The sequence below is a fragment of the Protopterus annectens genome, chromosome 9.part0, assembly GCF_019279795.1.
Source record: "Protopterus annectens isolate FY-2018-M chromosome 9.part0, PAN1.0, whole genome shotgun sequence".
In the NCBI taxonomy this organism is placed as follows: Eukaryota; Metazoa; Chordata; order Ceratodontiformes; family Protopteridae; genus Protopterus; species Protopterus annectens.
In genome coordinates, this window is record NC_056743.1 from 902,262,008 (window position 1) to 902,287,527 (window position 25,520).

Genomic DNA, 25,520 nt, shown 5'->3' on the forward strand with positions numbered 1-25,520 from the left:
TGTGTTTTATGACCTCTTTTGCAGTGAATCAGCAACTAAAACATAATTTACACATCCACTGCAATGACCATTACCTTAGTCTGTGTCATAATTTTTGAACTGTATTTTACAAAGTGGCTTACAAGACAGTGAACTAATCAGAGTTTTTTTGTGTAACTGCACATTTGTAAAAACTTCTTTGATTAGGATTGATTAACTAAATGGTTTTCTGAAAAAAAAAAAGTGTTATGGGCTTAAGACAAAAACATGCCCCTATGGCTGGTTGACCTTGATGATGTAATTCGTAAGTGTGGGGGCTGTACCTCTCACATAAAACAATCTTTGTTGGAAGCATCTTTGCCCTGTCAGTCTTGACTCTGCAGGCTTAGATGGGTTTGTCTGTGATTATGTGAACCATATCCCAAACAAATGACTGCCAGTACTGTGGGGACATTATGCATCAGCATATTTGCAGCAATTATTGGATCCATTAAACAGTAAGCCAGCCATTCGGTACCACTGAGCGTGCGTCATTAATAGTCTTGAATGAATCTGCCAGTGAAATGCTTTAGGAATGCTGATGAGAAGCAGAACTACACAAAGACAACATGCCAGAGACAGCTTTACAAATGATCTCCCCTGGCATGCAGTTTGTGTAAGTAAAAACAGGAAGTTGGGAGAAAAGACGTTATGCAGCACATGAAAAGAAGGAAAAAATAAAAGTTATATATTGTTTTCCTCTGAAGTCTAATCAAGGAATGGATAATACATTGAAAATAAAAGCACTTTTGTGGTGTGGAATAGAAATGAACCATGCAGTACCCATTCTATAAGAAGCAGATCTTCATGAAAATGAATTGTTTGTGGATATTGTTCGGTTATAATGGCGCTTACTGCTTACAAAGCTGACAACATATAATTTCTGCTAGAAAAGTTCCTTCACTACACAGACAATATATCCCTTAGCTGTACCCTATCATGTTTTCCCTTGTGCTGGAAATGTGCCATGTGGATCTGTGTAATTCTCTGCATTGTATATCCTAAGGTAGACTGCTGTCAGTTGCATGTGGATCTGTGTAATTCTCTGCGTTGTATATCCTAAGGTATACTGCTGTCAGTTGCATGTGGATCTGTGTAATTCTCTGCATTGTATATCCTAAGGTAGACTGCTGTCAGTTGCATGTGGATCTGTGTAATTCTCTGCATTGTATATCCTAAGGTAGACTGCTGTCAGTTGCATGTGTATCTGTGTAATTCTCTGCGTTGTATATCCTAAGGTATACTGCTGTCAGTTGCATTTGCTTCTTTTCAATTTTTTCCTTACTGCTAGTTTTATCTCAGCTGCACCGGGTGGAAAACTGAGGAACACTTCACTTCCTTAGCTTAAGCACAAGTTACGTGGGATGCTGTTTGAGACAATATGTGACATAGGTATAATTTGTGAGAACTCCTTCTGCTGATGTGCATTTAGGTTCATAGGTTCATACTAGGCTATCTGCCCTAGGGCATTTATAAGCCTAGCCAGAGTATGTTTGGCTTTCGCCACCCATTTTAAATTAATTTTGCTATGCCCTTTTTCGAGGTTAGTATACTGTGCCTCTGTTTAACAGTGACACAGAAGTGATACCCGGGGTAAACCTACCATCTCCCATCCACTCATCACGATTCCTCTTGAAGAGAGTCAATGAGGGACTCTGCCTAACCTGGACTGGGATTTTATTCCAGAGTGAAGGGAGCCTCTGGGTTATGAATCTGTCCCTCCAGCATGTCCTATTTATTTCAGTGCTGAGGTTCAAGTCTCTCAAGTGTGTAGCTCGATGGGATTTGGATTTTTTGAGTTGCAGCATGTCCCTTAATTCCGGGTTGGACATGGCTTTATATGTCAGGCACAGGTCGCCTCTGAACAGGTGGTATGCCACTGAGTAGAGCTGGAGTTTCTTTAACCGGGCAGCATATGGCATCTGTTTGAGTCCTTTGATCCTCTTGGTGAGGTACTTTTGGGGTCTTTCCAGTTGCTGCAGGTGTTTGGTAAGGTACATCCCAAAAGGGGCATTGTACTCGATTATGGGCCTGATGAGGGATGAGTAAAGAGGCACGATGACCTCCCCTAATCTAGATGTGAAACCCTTCATGATTAGGTGGGCTATATAAAATGTTTTTCTAACCACTTTGGCCACGTGGTTGTCAAATGAGAGATTGCTATCAACTTGGGTCCCCAGGTCCCTAATTACTTCTTCTGTACTTAATGGATTACCACCTATGTGGTAATTTGTGGGCACTTTGTTTTTGCCAAAGGGGATGACTATACACTTTTTGGCGTTTAGCTTGAGGCCATGGCTCTGGCATCAGTTGTCTGTTTCTATGAGGCCCTTTTGGAGGATGCTTGTGTCGGCTGGAGAGTCGATTATGGCGCCCAGTTTGCAGTCATCTGCAAAATTTGGTAGAAAAATCCCCAGACTCCGTCACAGAAACCAATATGATGTGCGTACATAGTCTGCTGCTGAGTTACATGGCACACTTACTGCAACATCCTGTTATTGTAGTCAGAACCTCGCACTATTCAGATATCCAGCATGGAGGTACCTCAGGAAAGTGACCAGTATGATGCCAAAAAGAGATCATGCCTAGACCTTCCAAAGCTACAAATGCTGCCATAATTATTAGATAATAAGCTGGACCGTAACTCTTTTTACACATTTAGATGTTTGTAGACTACAGCCCTAACTGATTTCACTGTGATTCTATAGTGTCACCCACTTTATCTTCTTTCATTGAGAGCTGAATGCGTTCTCTTGGGACTGTCTCCCTTACTAGAGCGCAACTGGAAGAATGTAAAGGAAAATCACATACCAAAGAGGATCACTGAGATGGTCAGAATTCCAGGGATAACTGGCCTGAAAGGTTCAACATTCCATGGACAACTGACCTGTGGGAATTCAGCATTCCAAGGACAACTGGCCTGTGGGAGATTCAGCATTCCATGGGCAACTCACCTGAAAGGTTCAGCATTGCTAGTGACAACTCACCTGAAAGATTCAACGTGCCATAGACAACTGACCTCTGGAAGATTCAGCATTCCATGGACAACTGACCTCTGAGAGACTCAGCATTCCATGGACAACTGGCTTGAAAGGTTCAACATTCCATGGACAACTGACCTCTGGGAGATTCAGCATTCCATGGACAGCAGGCCTGAGAGGGTCAGCTTTCTATGGACAACTGACCTGAGAAGTTCAGCATTCCATGGGCAACTGGCCTGAGAGGTTTAACATTCAAAGTACAACTGACCTGAGAGGGTCAGCATTCCTTGGGCAACTGACCTGAAGCAGACAGGCACAAAATGAGAGTTTAGTACAAACCTAGTATCTCCAAACTGCGCTGTTTTCCTGCTTGCTTCTGCTGTCTTGCAGGCTGCTGCTCTTTTTTGCTAAACACAGATCAGTAGATGTTCTTTGTATTTCACTGTTGCAGTCATCACCTGTGGGTTATCCCTGCTGTGGTAGCCCTATGCCGGCCCGAATACCAGAGTCAATGTTTTTGTGCGCCGGCTGCTGTGACGTCAGGTTGTCAGTACTATAAAGCACGGCAACCAACATCATTACAACAGTCTTTCTTGCCATGGAGCCCGTAGCAGAAGCAGTTCACAAGAGTGCCAGTCGGTTGCTACCAGAAGTCGAATTTCAACAGAAAACGTCTAAAGCTAAGTACCCTGTTGGGGACCCTTTTTTCTTCCTCTAACCGATGTCCGAAAAAGTTAACAATTGTCTCGCCTGTGGAAAGCAGATCCCCACACAGAGACTTTCATTCTTACTGCATCACTTGTTTAGACCCAGACCACAACGTCCCTGATTGCTGGTTCTGTGCCCTCTTTAATGTGAGAACCATTCGCCATAGAGCTTGTTTTGCAGACAGTTACTTTCATATTCCATCTTCGAATTCCGATATGGCATCCATCAGCCAACAATCCACCGATATTCTGAAAAAAAGTAAAGCTAGAGACAGGCCACACAAGGCTAAGCCTTCAGACGATGCTACCACTAAGCAAGTCGCCAGTTCTCCAGACTTCAGCGAGGCGCTTTTGCAGCCCCCGATACCCAACTCGCTTTCTATGCAGGCCTCTGCCGAGATCCTTTCGGAGTCCGGTATGCCACAGAAATCCACTTCATCTTCAGAGCCTTTTGGCTGTCTCTGCCTTGGTTGGGTCTGGAGCTACGACGCAGGCACCGGCTTCCAAGGAGGCCGTTCGCACTACAAATTCTGGCCAAAAACAGATGTCTTCAATTCAGACTACCATTTCTCAGAGACCGATGGATTCTCTCAGGCCTCGAAGCTAGGCCACTCCTAGGAAATCTGCTTCTAGCCACCATCTTGCTACTGATCCACCACCCCAAGCTCAAATGCTTAAAATGGTGGAGGATCTCATCTCCCTTATCCAAAGTACTCAAGCCCCCACTCCAAAAAGGAAAAGGCTTCCTTCTCCAGGAATTATGACAGACCAAGAGTCTGAGGAATCTGATTATTCTGCCTTTGAAGAGGAGATACAGCCCTTAACTGTTTATAAGGATTCAGATGCAGAGGAATCCATCCCTTCTGCCTCCCCTCCAGAGGGCCTCTCCTTTGGGGAAACCCTCCACTCCCTCAGGGAACATTTTCAATGGGAATCTCAGGACTACCCACAGTCAAAGAAATGACTTAGAGAGTTTCTGGACCTACCCCAGCACAGAACCCTGGCCATCCCACCCATTCTAGAAGTGGTGGATGACGTTTTCCTTGAATCCAGTTTAGCCCAAGATGCCCTGCCTCCTGCTCCAGCTAAACCTGACAGGTTCTACAGAGTACACGATTCTCACAAATACCTGTACAGGAACCCTGCTGTAGACCCCGAGGTCATTACAAAGGGACCCAAAGGAGCTAAGACTAGTTCTGCCAATAATCCTCTTCCTTCTGACAAAGACTCTAGAGCTCTGGACAGATGGGGTAAAAAAGTGTACACCTCTGAAACCTTAGCTATCAGAACACTCAGTTGTCAGTTCCATATGTTAAAATATCAACACACTTTGGAACAATTAAAACAGAAGATTACTACCTCTCCTGACGGTGCCAACTCAAAAGAGCTGGCAGAATTACTACACTCTGCTTGTCAAGTGCCCAAGCACTCATTACAATGTGGATATGATGCCTTAGAAGCCTCTAGCAGGGCAGCAGTGACAGGATCTGTTATTAGGAGACATGCATAGCTGAAGGAACAAAACTCTCCCTGATCATGTCAAGTCTAAACTTATTGATGCACCCCTAGATAAGGGACGTCTGTTTGGGGAAAAAGCAGAGGAGGTGCTTAAAAAGATGGAAGACAAAGCAAAATCTATGCAAACAGTAAAAGATTTCTTTCAAGTTCAACCACCCAGATTCAGCAGGAACTTCCCTCTAAGCACTGGGCCTTCCCTGCACCCAGCAAGACAGAGCCAAAGTAGGCCCTGCAGGGACAGGACATCCAGGCCCCTCTCCCAGGGCCAGCAAAAAAGCTAACAATGGACCACTTCCACCTCTAAGGCAGGGAGATGTTCATCATGTTTCACTGTTGCAGTCATTGCAATTGGGTTATCCTGCTGGCAGGCTACCCTCAGTCGGCCTGAATTCCAAAGTCTAGGTCCGCTGTCGGTTGCTGTCGCTTCTTCCCTGACGTCAGTGCACCAGGGGTATAATAGATGCAGCAGACGCCATTTTCTTCAGTCTTTCTTGCCACGCGGTGCCCGAAGCAAAAGCGGCTCGCAAGTGCCGGTCGGCCAACTCCTGAGATTTTCAAAAACGAATTTCAGATCCGAAGTCTTCATATAAGTATCCCGTTGAGGAAACTTTTTTCTTGCTCTAGACCGATGTCAGAAAAAGTTAACAATTGTATTTCTTGTGGGAAGCAAATACCTCATAAGGATTTTCATTCTTACTGTATTCCTTGCCTAGGCCCTGACCACGATGTTGCTAGCTGTCGGTTTTGTGCTAGATTTAACCAACGCACTATTAAGCGTCGGAACGATTTTGCCTTTCATTATTTTGGCCAAAGATTCAATTATATAATGCCGTCAGAACAGCTGACGACCGGAGTTATAAAAAGCACAAGGAAAAAAAAAGGGCAGGCATCTGAGGTCCAAAACAGATGACGAGGCTTCCGCTAGGCCTGTCGCCGGTTCTCAGTGAGGCGCTTTCACTGCCCCTGATGCCAACTACCTCAGAGCCACAGGCCGCTTTCGACTCCCACGTGGAGCCAACTAGGCCTCTGGAAACTCAAGGTACTGGACACTCAGAAACTATTCCCTCAGATGGGTCCGGAGCCGCTGAGCAGGCATCGGCTTCTGAGGGTTTTTATATGTAAAGCCAACCTCAGCTTCAAAGGCAAAGACTAAAGCAGCTCTAAAGACAAATAAACAAGTACAGCATTCTCCTGGACAGACTTCCATGCCTAAAAAACAGATGCTTAAAATGGCTGAAGACTTAATTACTTTGATCAGGGGTTCCCATCCCCCTCCTGATAAGAGGCCTAGGCAAGAGATAGAATATGAATCTTCAGATCAGGTTTCCATTTCCTCTGATTCCTCTTCTGAACATGAATATTCCCTTCCTCCCCATGAGGATTTTGATGTTGAAGAATCCATCCCTTCAGCCTCGCCTCCTGAGGATTATTCTTTTGGGGAGACCCTGCATACTATGAGGGTGCATTTCCATTGGGAGAGCCAAGATTACTCTGAATCCAAGAAAAGGCTCAGAGACTTCCTTTTATTACCCCAGCACAGATCCCTTGCTGTTCCTCCTGTTTTAGACATTGTAGATGATGTTTTTACTATTTTACTAGTCTATCTCCTGACTCTTTACCACCAGCTCCTGTAAAGCCAGACAGATACTACAGGGTTCCGGATTCACATAAATGTCTTTACAAAAACCCTGCTGCTGACCTAGAAACTATTTCTCAGGGTCCCAAGGGGGTCAAGGCTTCCACTACAAAAAACCCTATTCCCTCTGATAGGGATTCAATGGCCCTGGACAGATGGGAAAAAAAATTTATACTTCTGCTACCTTGGCTGTAAGAGCTTTAAATTGTCAGTTTCATATGCTTAAATATCAGCAATATCTTATGTCACTGCTTAAACAGAAAATGTTGACAAATTCAGAATGTGCAGAAAACAAAGAAATGCAGGATTTTTTGCATGCAGCTGAACAAGTGGGGAAGCATACTTTGCAATGTGGTTTTGATTCTCTATAGGTCTCTTGCAAGGCTGCAGTTACAGGTTCTGTCATTAGGAGGCATGCTTGGTTGTTGTGTCTTTTGGCTTTTCCCGGTTAGGGGTCGCCACAGCGGAACTTCAGTCTGCTAATGATTGGCAGTAGATTTTTACGTACCGAGTTGCCAGCTCTGACGCACAACCTTCAACGAAGGTACACCCATTCACGCATGTCTCCACACAGAAGACGGTCTAGCTGAGAATTGAACCGGACAGAGTCTTACTGTGAGACGGCAACGGTACCGCAGCACCACCACCACAAGGCATGCTTGGTTAAAAGAGCAGAATCTGCCTGATCATGTTAAAGCAAAACTATTAGATACTCCATTACAACATGATACCTTGTTTGATGTTAAAGCAGAAGAAGTATTGAAGAAAATGGAGACAAAGTGAAATCTATGCAAACAGTGAAGGATTTATTACAGGTACAGCCTCTCAGATTTAGTAGGAACTGGCCTACAAAGAATTGGTCCTTTCCAGTGTCAGACAGGCCACAAAGAGGCAGATCACAGCCCTAAGGCTCATACAGGCCTAAGCAATGGGGTGCTTTTACCTCCAAAAGTGGAGAGGAAAAATCACAGCCATACAGGTAACAGTCTCAATGACATTCCCCTACCAACACCAAGCACTTATCTTCTGGCTGCGCCTTTGGGGGGAAAACTAGCACTTTTCTCACAAAATTGGCACAGGATCACCCAGGACAAATGGGTCTTAAATATCGTATCTCAAGGCTACAGGTTCCACTTTCACGCCCTGACAAGGCCAAACGGTATGCCAAACCTGCCACGCAATCAATGGGCAGAGGCACAAAAACAAGTTTTATCCCTCATGGACATGAAAGCCATTCAACAAGTACCACAGCAAGAGCTGGGAATAGGATTTTACTCAAGGCTATTTTTGGTACCCAGAAAGGACAAAGCCTGGAGACCAATACTGGACCTGTCTTTCCTAAACACATTCCTGCATATTCCAAAATTCAAAATGTTGACTCTGCAGCAGCTTCTGCCCATGCTGGGCAAGAAGGATTGGCTTGTGACTTTAGACCTAAAAGAGGCATACCTGCATGTTCCAATCAGACAATCATGCAGAAGATTCCTCAGATTTATGGCTGGCTCAATGCACTACCAATTCTCTGCACTGCCCTTTGGCTTATCTACTGTGCCCAGGGTCTTCACAAAATGCCTGGCACCAGTGATTGCATTTTGCAGACAAAGAAGAATACAAATATATCCATACTTGGACGACTGCCTTATTCAAGCAGAGAACAAGGACACTCTACTACAGCATCTGGCATTTGTATAAAGGTTACTGACAGGTCTAGGGTACACAGTGAACGAAAAGAAATAAAAACCCGTACCCTCTCAAGAGATAATATTCCTGGGTGCAAGCTTAAATACAACTGCCCAGATGGCTTATCTCACTCCAGACAAACAAAGACAACTGACTACTTATTTCAAAACGTTGGCAACAAAGTCCCAGTTATCTGCAAGAAAAATTCTGCAGGCTTTGGGCTTCATGGCATCCTGCATTCTACTAATATGCAAAACTGCATATGAAGAAACTTCAATGGTATCTAAAAAGTGTTTGGACTCAACATTGCAACAGCCTGGAAACAATAATTACCCTCATTCCCTGCCTGCAACAGGAGTTTCGATGGTGGGCAAAAGCCTGTCACCTCAACACGGGACAGCCATTCACCATACCCACAGCCAGGCAGACATTGACAACAGATGCATCAGATTATGCCTGGGGGGGGCCCATATGGCAGGAAGATGTATTCAGGGCACATGGTCCACAAGTCAAATGCATCTACATATCAATCAAAAAGAGATGCTAGCTGTACAGAATGCCCTGACAGCTTTCAGTGATCTACTTCATCCAGGACAACTACTGATAAAGACGGACAATACTACAGTCATGTGTTACATAAACAAGCAGGGGGGCACACATTCCTACCCCCTCTGCAGACTAGCCATGAACTTGTGGGACACAGCATTGACTTATCAAGTACATCTGCAAGCACAATTCCTGCCAGGAAGGACAAATACTCTGGCAGACGAACTAAGCAGAAACCTAATGGATCCCCACGAGTGGAAATTGGATCCACAAATATTCAGCATGATAACAAAGACCTGGGGATGCCCGGACATGGACCTATTTGCCTCCCCTCACAACTGCCAACTACAGAGATTCTGCACAAGGACTTCTCACAAGCAAGCATGGAAAGTGGATGCTCTGTCTTTCAGCTGGAAAAACCTAACAGTATATGCCTTTCCTTTTCTGCCTCTCCTTCCCAAGGTACTCCTCAAGGTCAGACTAGAAAAGCCAAAAATGATACTGATTGCCCCAGACTGGCCCCACCAGCACTGGTACCCAATCCTAAAAAGCTGGTCTCAAAATCCAGCTTGGACATTACCTCAAATTCCTCACTTACTGACCCAACAAGACAGTCAGATACTGCACAGCCAACTCAGGACCTTAAACCTAGCAGCATGGCAGATACTGTAGCCATTCAAGGCACACCTCTCTCAAAAGCAGTGATGGATGTTATTTTGGAGACCAGGAGGCCTAGCACCAGAAAATCTTATGCAGAAAAATGGAACAGATTCTGTGCCTGGAATCATGCACAAGGCATTGACACGACTGTTCCAAATATTCCTCAGATTTTGCAATACTTAACTGAGATGCTGGATAAAGGCCTTTCCTTTTCATCAATTAAAATTCATGCCTCTGCCATTTCAGCCCATTACAATACAAATCCACTTTTTTTTGCATCCATTACTAAAGCAGTACCTCAGAGGGGCCAAAAACATAAGACCTCCAAGGAGAGCCCCAATACCTGCATGGGACATCAACTATGTCTTGGAAAAACTCACACTGCCTCCGTTTGAGCCAGCCTCTGCAGCTATCATCAAATTCTTATCCTGGAAAACAGCTCTGTTCCTAGCAATAACCTCTGCTAGACGAGTCTCAGAGTTACAGGCACTCATGGCTGTGGAACCTTTTATTATTTTCCATCATGACAGGGTTTCTCTGAGGACAAACCCTACATTTATGACTAAGGTAGTGTCCAGTGTGGCCCTTAACCAAACAATTCATTTGCCTACCTTTTACCCAAACCCACAGAATAAGGGAGAGAGACTTCTGCATTCTTTGGACATTCACAGACAGCTGCGCTTCTACTTGGACAGAACCAAAGCTTTCAGAAAGACTGAACAACTTCTGGTGGCATATGCTGCAGGATCACAAGGAAAGCCTATCTCAAAACAGACTATTTCAAAGTGGATAAGTCACTGCATTCGTTTCTGCTATTCTCAGCATGGCAAATCAGTGCCTAAGGGCATTAGGCCACATTCAACCAGAGCTGCAGCCACTTCAGCAGCCTTCCTCAGGGGAGTACCAACCAAAGACATCTTAGAGGCTGCAACTTGAGTTCAGTGCATACATTTACAAAGCACTACCACTTACCTCTCTACTCAAACTTCAGGGCAGGCTTTGCCACTGCAGTTCTACAGGGCCTGCTAGCCTCTCCTAATCCTGTTTAGCACCAGCCTCCCAACCTTAGCTTTGGGATTCAACCCAATTGTAATGACTGCAACAGTGAAACAAGATGAACATAGTACAGTTGTGTACCTACCATAAATGTAGATGTTCGAGTGTATTCACTGTTGCAGTCCAGGTTACCCTCCCACCATCCCCCTTTTTCTTTGATGGGACTTATCTCTACGTCTCCATTCTATACAACCTATGTGGTGTATTTGCTTGTAGATGAAGGAAAAGTTGTTTTTTTCTGTATGCATGCTTATTGCCATAATTTAGCCTACCTTTTTAGGGGCACCTGACATCTGGGGCAAGAATAACTGAAGAAAATGGTGTCGGCTGCATCTATTATACCTCTGGCGCACTGATGTCAGGGAAGAGGTGACAGCAACAGACGCCGGACCTAGACTTTGGAATTCGGGCCAACTGAGGGTAGCCTGCCAGCAGGATAACGCAATTGTAATGACTGCAGCAGTGAATACACTCGAACATCTACACTTATGGTAGGTACACAACTGTACTTTCTAAGCCAAGCTTCTGTGGTAAGCACTCACAATGACTCTCCCTCCCCCCTCTGCCCTCCTTTCACTCATCTAAAACTAGGAGGAAGGCTCACCATCTTCAAGGACAACTGGGTTTCTATAACCAAGGACCAATGGGTATTAAAAATCATTTCTCAGAGATACAGATTCTCCTTCAGCGAATTCCCAGTTCCAAGAGGGTACCCAGACCTCCCCCCAAACCAGTGGGCAGAGGCATTAAAACAGGTAAAAACACTAATATCCCAGGGGGCAGTAGAACCTGTCCTTCCAGATCAAACAGGAAAAGGTTTTTACTCCAGACTATTCTTTGTTCCCAGAAGAGGGCACTTGGCACCCCATCCTGGATCTATCCAAACCGAACACCTCCTTGGTGGTCCCCAGATTCAGAATGTTAACCTTGTAGCAGCTCCTGCCTATGCTCACACAAAATGCCTGGCTGGTGACACTAGACCTAAAAGATGCCTACCTTCACGTCCCCATCAGGGAATCATGCAGAAAATTCCTGCGCTTCAGAGCAGGCAATCAACACTTTCAGTTCTCTGCACTGCCCTTTGGCTTATCTGCTGCTCCCAGAGTATTCACCAAATGTTTGGCCCCAGCTATAGCATTCTGCAGACAGAAATATACAGATTTACCCTTACCTGGATGACTGCCTCAAAGTTGCTCCAGGATCTTCTCTTTGTCAAAAAACTCCTAACTTCCTTAGGGTTCAGCATTAATGAGGAAAAAATCCAAGCAAAACCCCACCAGGAAAATTGTTTTCCTAGGAGATGTGCTAGACAGAGCAACCCTAATGGCCTTCCTATCCCCAGAAAAGCAAAGCTTCCTGCCTTTTTACTTCACCCAACTGGCTTCCAGAAGTCACCTCACTGTGAGGAAGTTCCTGCAAGCCCTGGGATACATGGCATCTTGCATCCTTCTCATCCCTCTCGCCAGGCTTCACATAAGAAAGCTTCAGTGGTACTTAAAGAACCTTTGGTGTTAGCACTCTCAGTCCCTAGAGACCACACTCCCACTGATCCTTTACATAAGGGATGAATTTCTCTGGTGGGAAAAGGCCTCTGCCATGAACAAGGGTCTGCCCTTCATCCTCCGCCCTTCTGGCCAGACCATCACCACCGATGCCTCAGACATAGCTTGGAGCACTCACCTAGTAGGCAGGTGTACCCAAGGCCATTGGAATGCCCAGCAACTTCACTTGCACATCAACCAGAAAGAAATGATGGCAGTGCAAAACACTGACTTCCTTCCAATGCCATCTCAGCCCAGGAGTCCGCCTTATAAAAACAAACACCACCACAGTAATGTGGTACATCAACAAGCAGGGGGCACCCAATCTTAACCAATATGCAGGTTAGCCATGAGTCTGTGGCTTACAGCCACCTCCATGAGGCTACACCTAATTGCCCAATACTTACCAGGGATCAACAACACATTGGCAGACCAGCTAAGCAGAAACTTCCTGGACCCCCACATATGGCAGCTCCACAGAGAAATCTTTCTGCAAATTCACCCAGGAGTGGGGGAACCCAGAGGTGGACCTCTTTGCCTTGCACCTCAACCACCAGCTGCACAAGTTTTGTACCAGGAAGCATCACCTCCTAGCTTGGAAGGTAGATGCCTTGACCTTCCCCTGTAGCTACCTCTTTGTGTATGCATACCCTCCTCTGGCCCTTATTCCCAAGGTTCTGATCAAAATAAGAGAGGAGAGACCAGATGCTACCCTCATCGCTCCAGATTGGCCCGGATAGCATTGGTACCCCTTACTACGTAGTCTGACCTTACAGCCCCCAAAGCTGCTTCCCGTAAGGTCAGACCTCTTGATGCAGAAGAGGGGGAAGGTACTGCACCCAGACCTACAGACCCTCAGACTTTCAGCATGGCTCATACACTAAAAACTAACAAGAAGTCACCGTTAAGCAAACAGGTCCTGGACATCATCACAGAAGCCAGAAGGCCCAGCACAAGAAAATCTTATGCAGGAAAATGGAAAAGATTCTGCTCCTGTAAACAATCAAAAGGGGGCAGTACCTCCCAACCCCTCCCATCGTGGATTACTTAGCAGAGTTGCTCAATAGTGGCCTCTCCTTCTCCTCTATTAAAATCCATGCCTCGGCCATCTCTGCCCATTATGATTCAGACCCACCTGTCTTCTCTCACCCTTTGATTAAGCAATTCCTCAGAGGGGCTTCTAATATCAGGCCTCCCAGAAGTCCTCCTACTCCATCCTGGGACCTGAATTATGTGTTAGAGAAACTAACCTTACTTCCTTTCAAACCTGCCACTTCAAAAGAATTGAAATCTCTCTCCTAGAAGACTGCCTTCCTACCAGCTATCACCTCAGCCAGAAGGGTCTCAGAGCTTCAAGCTCTCATGGCTGTCGACCCCTTCATAATTTTCAATGCAGACAGAGTCTCCCTAAGGACTAATCCCTCCTTTATGCCCAAGGTGGTATCTGATGTGACCCTTAACCAGGCCATACACCTTCCCACCTTCTTTCCCAACCCTCAAAACAAGGGGGAAAGAATTCTACACTCACTAGTTGTGCACAGTCAACTCAGATACTATCTAGACTGCACTAAGCCATTCAGAAAAACTGACCAGCTTCTTATAAGCTTTGCCCCTGGGGCGGAGGGAAAACCCATCTCCAAACCATTTCCAAATGGATTTCACACTGTATCCATTTTTGCTACAGACTACATGGGAAACCCATCCCTAAGTCGATCCGTACCGAATCCACTAGGGCAACCTTCACTTCCACTGCCTTCCTCAGAGGAGTCCCTACCAGGGACATATTGGAAGTGGCCACCTGGACTTCTGTCCATACCTTTACAAAGCATTACCACCTACATCTCTTTTCTAAGTCTAGGGCAGGGTTTGCCTCTGCAATTCTGCAGGGCCCCCTGACCCATACCTAGGACTCTACCTATCATTCCACCCTTTACCTCAGCTTTGGGAATCCTCCCACAGGTGATGACTGCAACAGTGAAACACGAAGAACATAGTACAGTTCTGTACACTTACCATAAATGTAGATGTTCAAGTGTATTCACTGTTGCAGTCTTGGTTTCCTTCCCTCCATCCACCATTTCACATCTTCCCCTAGGGGGACACATGCTTCCCTAGGTGGCTCTTAGCCACCAGGACCACTTCTCTCTTTTTCCTTGTGCTTCTGACGGGTTAGGGCAAGAAAAACTGTTGCAATGACATTGGCTGTCGTGCTTTATAGTACTGATGACCTGACGTCAGACTACAGGCGACAGCAGCCGGCACACAAAAACACTGACTCTGGTATTCGGGCTGGCCGTGGGCTACCACAGCAGGGATAACCCACAGGTGATGACTGCAACAGTGAATATACTCTAACATCTACATTTATGGTAAGTGTACATAACTGTACTTTCTGCATCATCGCTGTTGCTTGACTCTTGAGAGCTACAGCAGAAAGTTTCCTTCCCTGTCCCTGTCATGAAAATAAATCCAAACAGAAATTGCAGCCAACACCCTCACTCTTCACCAGTGAAGATGCAGATGATGATTAGTGAAGTTACAGGACGTGATTCCCTCATGACATCTGTGGTTTCTGACAATGTGGTGATTACTGAAGTTACGGGATGCGATTCCCTCATGACATCTGTGGTTTCTGACTACTACTACATAAGGTTGTACTTCTCAGGCTGCCAATTTCAAGCAACTGATCTGTGTTCACTAACCAGAACAGAGGACTGTCCTGCCATTCAAGGCCTTGCTGTAGATGCCTGCTGCATTGTGTGCCAGTGCTGGCATCAGTTCCTTAAAGTGATTTGCCAACATTTGGGCACTTACCTTTATGACACATCATGTGGTGCATAAATTGCCAAACAGTACTTCCCCATCAGGGAAATTTTAATATTTTGCCCTCTTCTTCACCTAGAAAAATACTCTGATACAAGTTTTCCATATGCTGATATCACTGTGGAAAAATAGGGAACTTTAACCTCAAGTGGCATCAGTTCAAGAAAAATATGGGTGCACAATTTCACATGTGTGAAGGTGCCTCATTAAAGTCTATGGATGTATCACACTTTACCGCAAGCTAACATCACACTAAGAAACACTAAATTTATTTTGTCAATGGTTTAATAAAGTTTGTAAAACTTTTTATTAAAAAATGGCCCAATAATGCAAGGAAGGACAAGCAGGAAAATACACTGCAGCACTTGACTAATCAAATGCCATGATATATATATATATATATATATATATATATATATATATATATATACACACACACACACACAGGCAAATCACTTAGTCGAGTGATGGCGAACCAATGACACACGTGTCAAAGGTGATACGCCATGATGTTTTGGGTGACACACCAGCGTTCAGCAACACCTGAGTTACTAAAGAAACTGCTTTTGCATTTGTTGTTTGTATAAAGTGCATTGAATTATTTTGTGCCAGGAGCCAGTTCAACAACACTGCTGCAGAGGTAAGGAAGTTATTAACCTCAAAGGCTATTTCGGTATACTTTCTGTATAGAGTCTGCAAAGGGCAGTGCTGGACATTGTTTTCTCTTCGTGGTTACACTTCTGCAAAGGGCAAGTAGTCTGCATTTCTAAGAGTGTGCTGTTTTACATTCCTCTCAACTGTCCTTCTTAATCCGTCCTAAAACTGATGACGTTTTTACACTTAATAATGACAATAATTAGATTTATAGACTTATTTTACTTCAGAAAATGTATATTAATTCGCTTTCATTTTTTTCTGTTAGTGTGGTAAATTAATAGTACTAGTAGTTTTAAAAAAATGTTCATGTGTCTTATTTCTAGATTTGTCCCTGATTCTGTTGATATTTATCCCTGACAGACCCTGCCTCCTGCAGTCTTTGAAACTCAGGAATGTAGACTTCTTGCCAGGCACTGTAGGCTCACAGGTTACTAGGTATGTAGTCCAGACGACCATTAAGCAGCCTAGCCTAAATTCCCAAGTTCCTGAAATCACTGTCAGGATAACAAACTTGCTCAAGATCACACAGTAGGCAAATGAAGATGGAAAGATCCAAACGCTATACCCTTGGCACAGGAACAGCTCATTGACAGATCAGACATTTAGTCCTCTGCTCTAAATGCCAAATAGGCATATAACCTATATAGGAACCTTCGCCACTTGTATTGTCCAAGGAACTTTGTTTACAGACTGAGCTACAGCAGCATTAACAGTGGGAGGAGGAGGAATTTCACTCCGTTCCCTTTTGAATCATCTATATTCAATGAAGAAACTGAAAAAGTCCAAGGTTCTTTAGTCAGAAACTGGCAGGGATGTTGAATCATCTTTGAATTCTCACCCCAAATGCAGAGCCTGTCAGGATGATGAAGCACATGCCAGACTGACATGAGCCTCCTGTAAAAAGTACTTAAAAGCCTGTCTGGGGCAGGACTTTGTTGAGTCTCGGATCACACCTTCTTTGGAAATGATCCATAGTGATGCTGTTTATGCAGTGCAGAACACATTTCATTGTAGCCTTTCCATTCTCGCAAAAGCACATAATCTTTATGTTGTAGACTGCTACTGCCAATGTAATTTATAGAGTGCTTCAGAGTTGGAGCTCACAGACATTTCTACTTCATAGTAGAAAAGTGGAACTCTGAAATTTCTGCTTTGTAATACAAAAATAAGAACCAAAGCAGGTTTCTTTCTCATGACTATGAATCCTGTACACTGGGCAGCTTTGGTAAGAAGTCCTACACTTTTGACACACTGACCATTTTTTTCTACTTAACCTGCATCATATACATCAGCTTCAGACTTCATTTGTGTCTTAGGCAGTGGAAGGTCTTTCAGACAGGAACCAAATAGGAAATGTGGTATTCCGGACTCCAGAATGAATTTCAGCGTAGCCATGTGTAATACTGAAACTAATAAGTATGTAGGTTCATGTGCTGCTCTGTTTAATATGTCCATGGGGACCTGTAAGAGAAGAGGTACCTGTGTGTGCATCTCTTTCACCTTGACAGGCAGTTAGGACAAGGAATCCTTAATGCCACTTTACGGGACTAATTTCATGGACTTCAGTCATACTTTGACTTATGAATGGGTTCCATTCCTGTCATGGTATTAGAAACCTAAAACACTTGAACAGACAGTAAAATAATATGGAAGTGAACAAATAATTGTATTAGTAGTACAGTAATAATTGTAACAATTATATAGTAAACTTTAGACAGAATATTTCTAAATACATGAACATTTAACAACTCTTGGTATCAGAGACATTTTTAAAAACAAACTCAAAAGAGATTATAGCTGGGTGTTAAGTGCGTCAGTTGTGCTGTGTCCCTGTTGGCGAGAGGAGTGAAATGGACATGTATTATTTAACCAGGAGTTGTGCAGGAACACAGTCATGAGTCACCAAAATATTGTTTAAGGAGACTTTTGCAACCTCCTAGGTTATCCTGTTGTCTGATGGAAGTTGTGATTGAGTTCAGGTTTTAGTGTATGAGTAGGGAGATGTGCCCAGGACATTATGAGATACTGATATGGACAGTAGAAGTTTGTCCATGCAGCACAGTGGTTTGTTGGGAGAGTATAGTCTGATGATGATCTGCAGTGCTGGGCAGTTGTGACTACCACCAGATGGGTAAGAGACAAGTAATTTGTTTGCTTTAGTAATAGAACGTCTTTTAGGGATAGGCAGTGGCGGGATTAAGCTTTATAATTAGTGGCAAACCTGGCTATTTTATTATAGCATTATTCCATTTTGGATTGGGGGTGACATATAGGAAAGAGAGAGGTATGTATGCCGAGGCTATTGTTTTCTTGTCTTTGTCGGTTAGAAAGTAATGCCTAGTCAGTTTTGTGTGTGACTAGTTCAAGTTTAATGTTGTTGCATAAAGTGATAGGGAAGGAGGAGTGTTGCATTTTTGAGAGATCTCGGTGTGAAGATGTTATTTTGGCAAGGAGTAGGTGGTGTGAAGTTTTTGAGCCAAGCCTTAACAGGGGATAAATTGGTTTGGGTCAAGACTTGGAGGTCCTCTAAGGTGCTTCAGATGAGAGTGGCATCTGTGTATTAAGTAACAGTAGCATCCAGAGCCGCTATGTGCAAGTTGTTTATTAATATAGTGAACAGTAGATCTCTGTGGAATCCCAGCAAAGATTTATTTGATTTGTTTTACATTTGTTGACCGGGCTAGTCCAACTGGATACAGGTCTGTTTTCAGTAGAGGCCCGGGGAGATAAGCTCCAGTTACACTATTAATTCAAAAAAGATATAAAAAATAATATACATTGTCAATAAAGATTGTTTTTTAAAAGTAAATGCTCAAATATAACAAAAACAACATTAAGTTAGTATATATACAAAGTAGAAACATATGTGGTCTCAGCAAGTTGATTATTACAGAAATATGTATTTTGTGGTCATTACCTGAAGAGACAAGACTAGATATCAAAGTAAGGAGGCTTACTATCAAAATGTAAGGGTGTTAGGAGGAAGGAAAAGCAGTAAGGATAAATGGGGTGGGGGTTGTTAGTCTGGATTAGTACATGGGCATAACCATTGAGATTTAAGAAATATTTTTAGTTGCTTTTTGAAGAGTGGTAATGATGTAAGAGATGTTAGTTTGCAGGTTTTCCCCACAGAATTAGAGAAAAGAGAATCACCTGCTTTGTTGTAAGATTTTTGAATGGATATTAGTAATTTATCTGCTGAGCGAAGGGTAGTAAGATTTTTGTAGGGGGTGATGAGGCTACATAGAATAGGAGTATTACCTGGATGATACAAAGTCTTATAGGTGATAATATGTTGTTGAGATTGTAGCCGATTTTGCAGTTCTAGCCATCCTAGCTGTTTAAGATTTTGGCAATGGTGAGTTTGAAATGGAGAGCCAGTGGCAAATCTGGCAATGTTGTTACAGGAGGTTGCCAATTTGTTGAGGTTGCTTTTGGAAAGATTAGTAAAGATGGGGGAGGAGTGTAGAGATCAGATGGGTATGGGCAATGGTAGTTCTAGCTTCTGGGCTAAGGAAAGGTTTTATCCTGTAAAGGATACCAAGTTTTCTGTTTACAGTTTTAATAGTCAAGTTAATATGGGAGTCAAAGTTCAGGTTGTGGTCAATTATTACAGCTAAGAGTTTGGTGGTTGAGTCAGGTGCTATGACTGTACCATTGTTAGATGTAACCGTGAGGTCTATTGGGGAGGATTTTAGTGTTGGAGTAAATAATAACAATTTTGTTTTTTTTTGGTGTTTAGGAGGAGACACCATTGAAGGAACCAGTTTTCTACTAGGTTAAATACAGTTTGAGTTATGGATTGTAGTTCAGATGAAGATGAGGCAGCACAAACTAGAATGGAGTCATCTGCATACTGTATGCATGTAGTTTGAGAAAGATTTATATTTGGACCGTTAGTAAAAATGGAAAAAAGGAGCCGTCCCAGGATAGAGCCTTGAGGGACACCAAGGGCAACAGGGAGAGGTGTGGATAGGTGATTGTCCCAAAGGACAGCTTGATGTCTATTTTCTAAGTAAGACTTGAACCATTTTTAGTGCCTGTGTGTCAAGAGAGAGTAATTTGAGTATGTTTAGAAGTGCCTGATGATTAACCATATCGAAGGCTTTAAAGAGGTCAATAAAGAGTGCAGAGGAAAGCATGTTGTTATTACGATGTTTGTTAATGCAGTCAGAGAAGGATGAGAAAGCAGTGGTGGTATTATGGCAGGGCCTAAAACCATGCTGGCAGTCCTCTAGTAGGTCATTTTGGAGATGGTGATCAAGTAGTTGCTGGTGGATGCATTTTTCCATAATTTTAGCTAAAGGAGAGAGTAAGGCTATGGGGCGAAAGTTAGAGAGTTCGGTTGAGTTACCACCCTTGTGAAGTGGGATAATGCGAGAGATTTTCCAGAGAGATGGGATGGAGCCTTCAGTAATGGTTCTATTAATTAGGATGGAAATGGGATAGGCAAGTACTTTTGCTGCAGTTTGCAGGTATTCAGCTGGTAGGAGATCAGTTGAGGGGGTACATGGTTTAAGTTTGTGGAGTAAGGTGTGGATAAGGGATGTAGGAACTGGTTTTAAATGAAAGGTAGGGGGTATTCTAGGTGATAAGAATAGGAGAGTTGAGCTAACAGTAGGTAAGGAGTTTGCTAGAGATTGAACAGTTTCAGTAAAAAAGGTGTTGAAAGCATCAGCAATCTGGCTGGGACTGTTAAGGGAGAGACCTGATGGAGTTGGTGTCTTGGAATGGCCTGGATATAGAAGTCTATTTATACCTAACCAGAAAGTTTGTGTATGAAGTATGAAGAAAGGTGCGTATGAAGTATGAATATTCCTTGTTCCAGTTTACAGCCTGGCTTCCATTTCATAGCTAGCAGTGAAATCAGGAGATGGAAGTGTGGTTAAGACCAAGTGAAGACAACTCAAGTTACAGTTTCTGGTGAGGCACAGGTTTGAAAGCTTTGGATAGATCTGGAAATATTTCTGTAAGCCATGGCTTCAGAACATGGGTAGTTGAGATTTTTTTCTGGGAGCAGAGCAGTAGCAGGGTATCCCAATAACTCATCCCATTTCAGAAGTTTGTCTTTGAACATTCCAGAAATAAGTACTCACACATCATGACTTTGTACCTCTACTACATATTTGAAGCAAACATGATTCTGTATGCTGCATGTTTCCATATCATACATTCCTTTTCCCGGGTCTGTATTACAACCATGAAAGTGCGAAACATCAAATATGTAATCGTCGACACATATTATCCGAACTGCGACTACACCGAACACCCTAAACCGCGAAATTCAAAATTCCGAACTGCCATAGATGTCCAACCCCACCGCGTGCTACATACTGCATACTCATACAAAATAAATAAACCACATAGATACACTAACTAAAACCCTACACTAAACCTTACATACATTACTTTCTATACACTTACCTTAACCCGCACCCTAACCCTAAGGTCTGTAATTATCGCACACTATTACTATCTATGCACTTACCTTAACCCGCACCCTAACCCCAAGGTCCGTAACTATCGCACACTATTACTATCTATGCACTTACCTTAACCCACACCCTAACCCTAAGGTCCATAACTATTGTCCACTATTACTGTCTATGCACTTACCTTAACCCGCACCCTAACCCTAAGGTCCGTAAACTATCGCACACTTACCTTACGGAGCTATACCGCAAAATGGCCAACCCATGACAATTCGACATTTCGATTTCGCACTTCAGGATGATCGGTGTTTTCGTGATTCGATGTAGACGTGTCAATGTTTCTGTTTTTGGGTAAGTGGACCTTCGCGAATGTAATAGGGAACCCCTTTACCCTGTTGAATTTCTAAGGTCTGTAAAGTTTGGCTTTTCCTTGGTGAGTCACTCATTTGTATGGCCCAGAAATTTAATGCAAGGCCAAAGAAGAATTTGTCAGCATCTGTGTGCCCTTGGTTCTAACACATCTTTCATTAGTATATTCCAGGAGCAAACTCGGACTTTTCTCACCTTTCAAGATGTTATCTATCATGATTCAGAACATGAAGCAGTCTGTGTCATGGGACTAGATAAGCTTCGAGGTGACCTGATGCTGTAAGCTTCCTGTGACTTCTTTGTGTACCTCAGCCACTGGGCTTCAGTAGAGCTGCTGACAGTGGAAAACTCCTTTGTACAGTGGATATAAAAAAAGTGTCCATACCCCTGTTAAAATGCAAGGTTTTTGTGATATAAAAAAATGAGACCACAGTAAATCATTTCAAAACTTTTCCCACCTTTAATGTGACCTATAACCTGTACAATTCAAATGAAAAACAAACACATACACATGCCGTTAAGAAGCCTCGTATGAAACATAAAGAAAGCACTCTAACTCTGGGTGTACATTCATTACTGCCCTACATAGTGACATTGTCAGGTAACAATAGTTTCTGTTGACCTGGGTAGTGCTGTATTCTCCGCCTACCCAACTTGTGAACCAACAGATGCATGCAGTCAAGTGAATCTCCAGAGTGATGCCTCAGGATAACATTTCACTAACCTGACTTGTGTCGGTAGGTATGTAGCTATTGCTGCAGGCTTCATCTGTTCTGCTAGAGGAAAAGCCACAGATAAGTAATATTTTGTGCTTTTATTAAGTAATAATATGTATACAGTAGTCAACTCACATTGTTGATACTGATGAGGATATGTAGAAATATCTCCTTTTTTTCTCCACAGCTCCTGCAGAGCCACTGTTATGCAAATTTGCAGATGGTGGGCAAAAGAAGCGTCAGAATCAGGGAAAGTACATGCAGAATGGCCGAGTGTGGTCCCGGGAAGGTGAAACAGTAAGTAATCCATTGTATGCATATTATTTTGTAGAGCTCAAATGACAGCTACAGGTGTCAAAAACCTGGTAGGAGAGGAAGAAAAGCAAGGCAGTAGCAGCAGTTCTTTATTTTCATAGGTTGGTACTAGGCTATCGGCCCTAGGGCCTATACAAGCCTAGCCATAACAGTGCCCTGACTATTTCTTCCCTGGACCCCTGTCTAGCAGGGCGACTGACATGATACCCGGGGTGAATTTCCTGTCTCCCATCCAATTGTCAAGGTCCCTTTTGAAGAGGGCCAAAGAGGCGCTTTGCTGGACGTGTATGATTAATTTTCTTCCACTGTCCTCCTACTCTTAAGGCATGTGCTTTATCAGCATTTCATTTTAGTTTTGCTGCCAGTGCAGATTTACAACCGAATGCAAGTCCACACATTTAGCAGGTGTCATGGTACAATCCGAGTTCCCATTTTCTGTTTATTTTCCTTGCAGCTACAGTACTGTTCACAGTTTCAGTACATGCAGGCCACCTCTGCATTATGAGTTAACAACCCACTCACAGATAAAGCAGGCAATGTCCCCTGGTTTTCTTTGCATGAGTAAATGCCACCAGTATAATCTTTCTCACTACTGCCTTAACTTCATTACTGCGCAGCACTTGCCTGCCATCAGAGATGGATTATATAAATTGGCTTGAATCTGTGTTAGCTTTGTTTGTGGCTACCAATTTTAGTTAACCATTTAATGTGCTGAGCAGTGTGTGTTCATTCTGATTGGGCATGGAACTGATTTTTGCCTTTGCAATTGCTTGCTGAATAAACTTGATGTTCTTCTGTCACTCATACTGCATTAACTTCAAGTAACTATGTTTGATGTACTTTGTGGGGTGTGTGTATGTGTTTCTTACACTATTTATGAAAGTTACAGTTTTTCATTTATGTTTTCCCTTTACGTGGGTCATGACAAAAAAAGGTTTTTGTGACTCAGCCCATCTTTTGTTTGAATTTTAGTGTATTAATTTATAAACGTGTTGCAAAACTTAAGAGGTTAAGTTCAGTAATGAAACTGCATTTGTACTGCGCGGTGTAGCTGCAGATAGAGTGAAATTTTCCCCACAAAACACCAGTATTACCGATTCCTACAACAGGAAGAATTATCAACTGAAATTTCGCAGTATTTTTTGTGCTTGCTGACTTTTTTCAGGCAAGGGAATTATTTCCTTCCCAGACACTGAAGTCTACATCTGGTTTCATAGGCACAGGCCTTAACAAAATGACAGGAGTTTCTGATCTATAGTCCACCAAAAGCTTCATAGTAGTATTTGTAAAACTGTTACTCATAATGAGTTGGCTGTCTGCTGCCCCCTGCTGACAAGTTTATTAAACTACTGCAAATAAAAAGAAATGAGCAAAAAGGAGTGGTATGGAATAGTGAAAATCTGCCATAATAATTGATTTTCAAAATACAGTAGTATTCAGATAAACTATCGCCATTTAGACATCTGTTTAAGAACAGCAAGTTGCCTTCACCTTCTCCAGACTCCTGCTAATAATATAAAATTTGAGGTCACGCAGCCTCCAAAATAATGATTCATTGAATTGTCATAGAAAAAGTAAATATTTCCCATACTTCAGAATGTGTCTGTCTGCAGGAAGTGCATAATAAAAGGTGGGATGTGGTAGATACAGCTTTCCATGTGGTGGCTACAGAGGAAGGCTTCCCATGTAAACATTATAGCAACTTTTGTTTAATATTTGCATTTTCACATACTTGTATTTATATTACCTTTTCTATGTAATATCCTGAAGTTCACTTACATGTAGTGTTATACCAGTATGTGTCTACTGACTGTAAAAATATGTGCAACACTATGCTCTTGCATTATAGTTCCACTGAAATTCTCAAATGTATGTGCCTACACTCAGCAGTATTCATTGTATGGGATGTTAAAACAAATTAAACTGTATATTGCTAAAGTTATTGCTAAGGTTAACTTCTTGAAAACCTATCCATACATTAAATGGATCACTGTATATTTTTTGACACTGTAATTTCAATGTTGCATAAATGCAATGAATTAATTAGTATCTTTTTACTCGAGTGACTTTAAAGACATGCATGGTACGTGTGTGCGTGTGCCTTCTTTGAAGGTTGGGTGCCAGGGGCTGGCAACTCGACACCATAAAAATTCAATGCCAGTCATTAGCAGACTGCAGTTCTGCTGTGGTGACCCCTAACCGGGAAAAGCCGAAAGACAGTTTTTATTATATAAAAAAATGAAGTTAGTAAAAAGCAATTAAGTGATTGTGTACTATAGTTAGCATTACAAATACTGAAAGTTTTTTGGGAGTTTTTGATTCAGGTTACAGACTTTCAAGAAAGGTGAGTTTGTTAATAACTTTGTCAGTATATTCAGTTTTAGTAAACGTGTCAAGGACCCTGGTTGCAGCCCCCAAATTAAGGGGGCAGGGTATCTTTTGTAGGATTCATTTGTTATTAGGGTAGAGCCAGAGAAGTGGACAGAGAAAAGGGGCCATGGCTAGGATGATATGAAGCAAATCTTTAAGAGCACAGCAATAGGAAGCTTTGGCTTATCTAGGTACAAATGACCGGTTCCCTATTACATCCTCAAAGATGCACTTACCCGAATACGTAAACGCTGACACGTCTTCATCGAACCGCGTAAACATTGATCGTCTTGAAGCACAAAATCCGAAACGTCGAATTGTCATGGTTGGCCCTTCCGTGGTATAGCTCCGTAAGGTAAGTGTGCGATAGTTACGGACCTTAGGGTTAGGGTGCGGGTTAAGGTAAGTGCATAAATGGTGGTATATGCAAGATTTAGTGTAGGGTTAGAAGTAGTGTTTAGTTTAGGGTTGGAAGTAGGGTTTTGGTTAGTGTAT

General features: G+C 42.9%; 1 protein-coding gene across 4 annotated transcripts in view; it reads left to right on the forward strand.

Annotated features, from left to right (window-relative positions):
• Positions 1–25,520, forward strand: part of RBMS2 (RNA binding motif single stranded interacting protein 2) — a 1,165,202-nt gene that overhangs the window by 907,137 nt on the left and 232,545 nt on the right. For all 4 annotated transcript variants that reach the window (XM_044083632.1, XM_044083630.1, XM_044083631.1 and 1 more), the window contains exon 7: positions 22,528–22,637. In XM_044083632.1, coding sequence (XP_043939567.1) covers positions 22,528–22,637 — 110 coding nt within the window. The remainder of the gene's footprint in view (positions 1–22,527; positions 22,638–25,520) is intronic.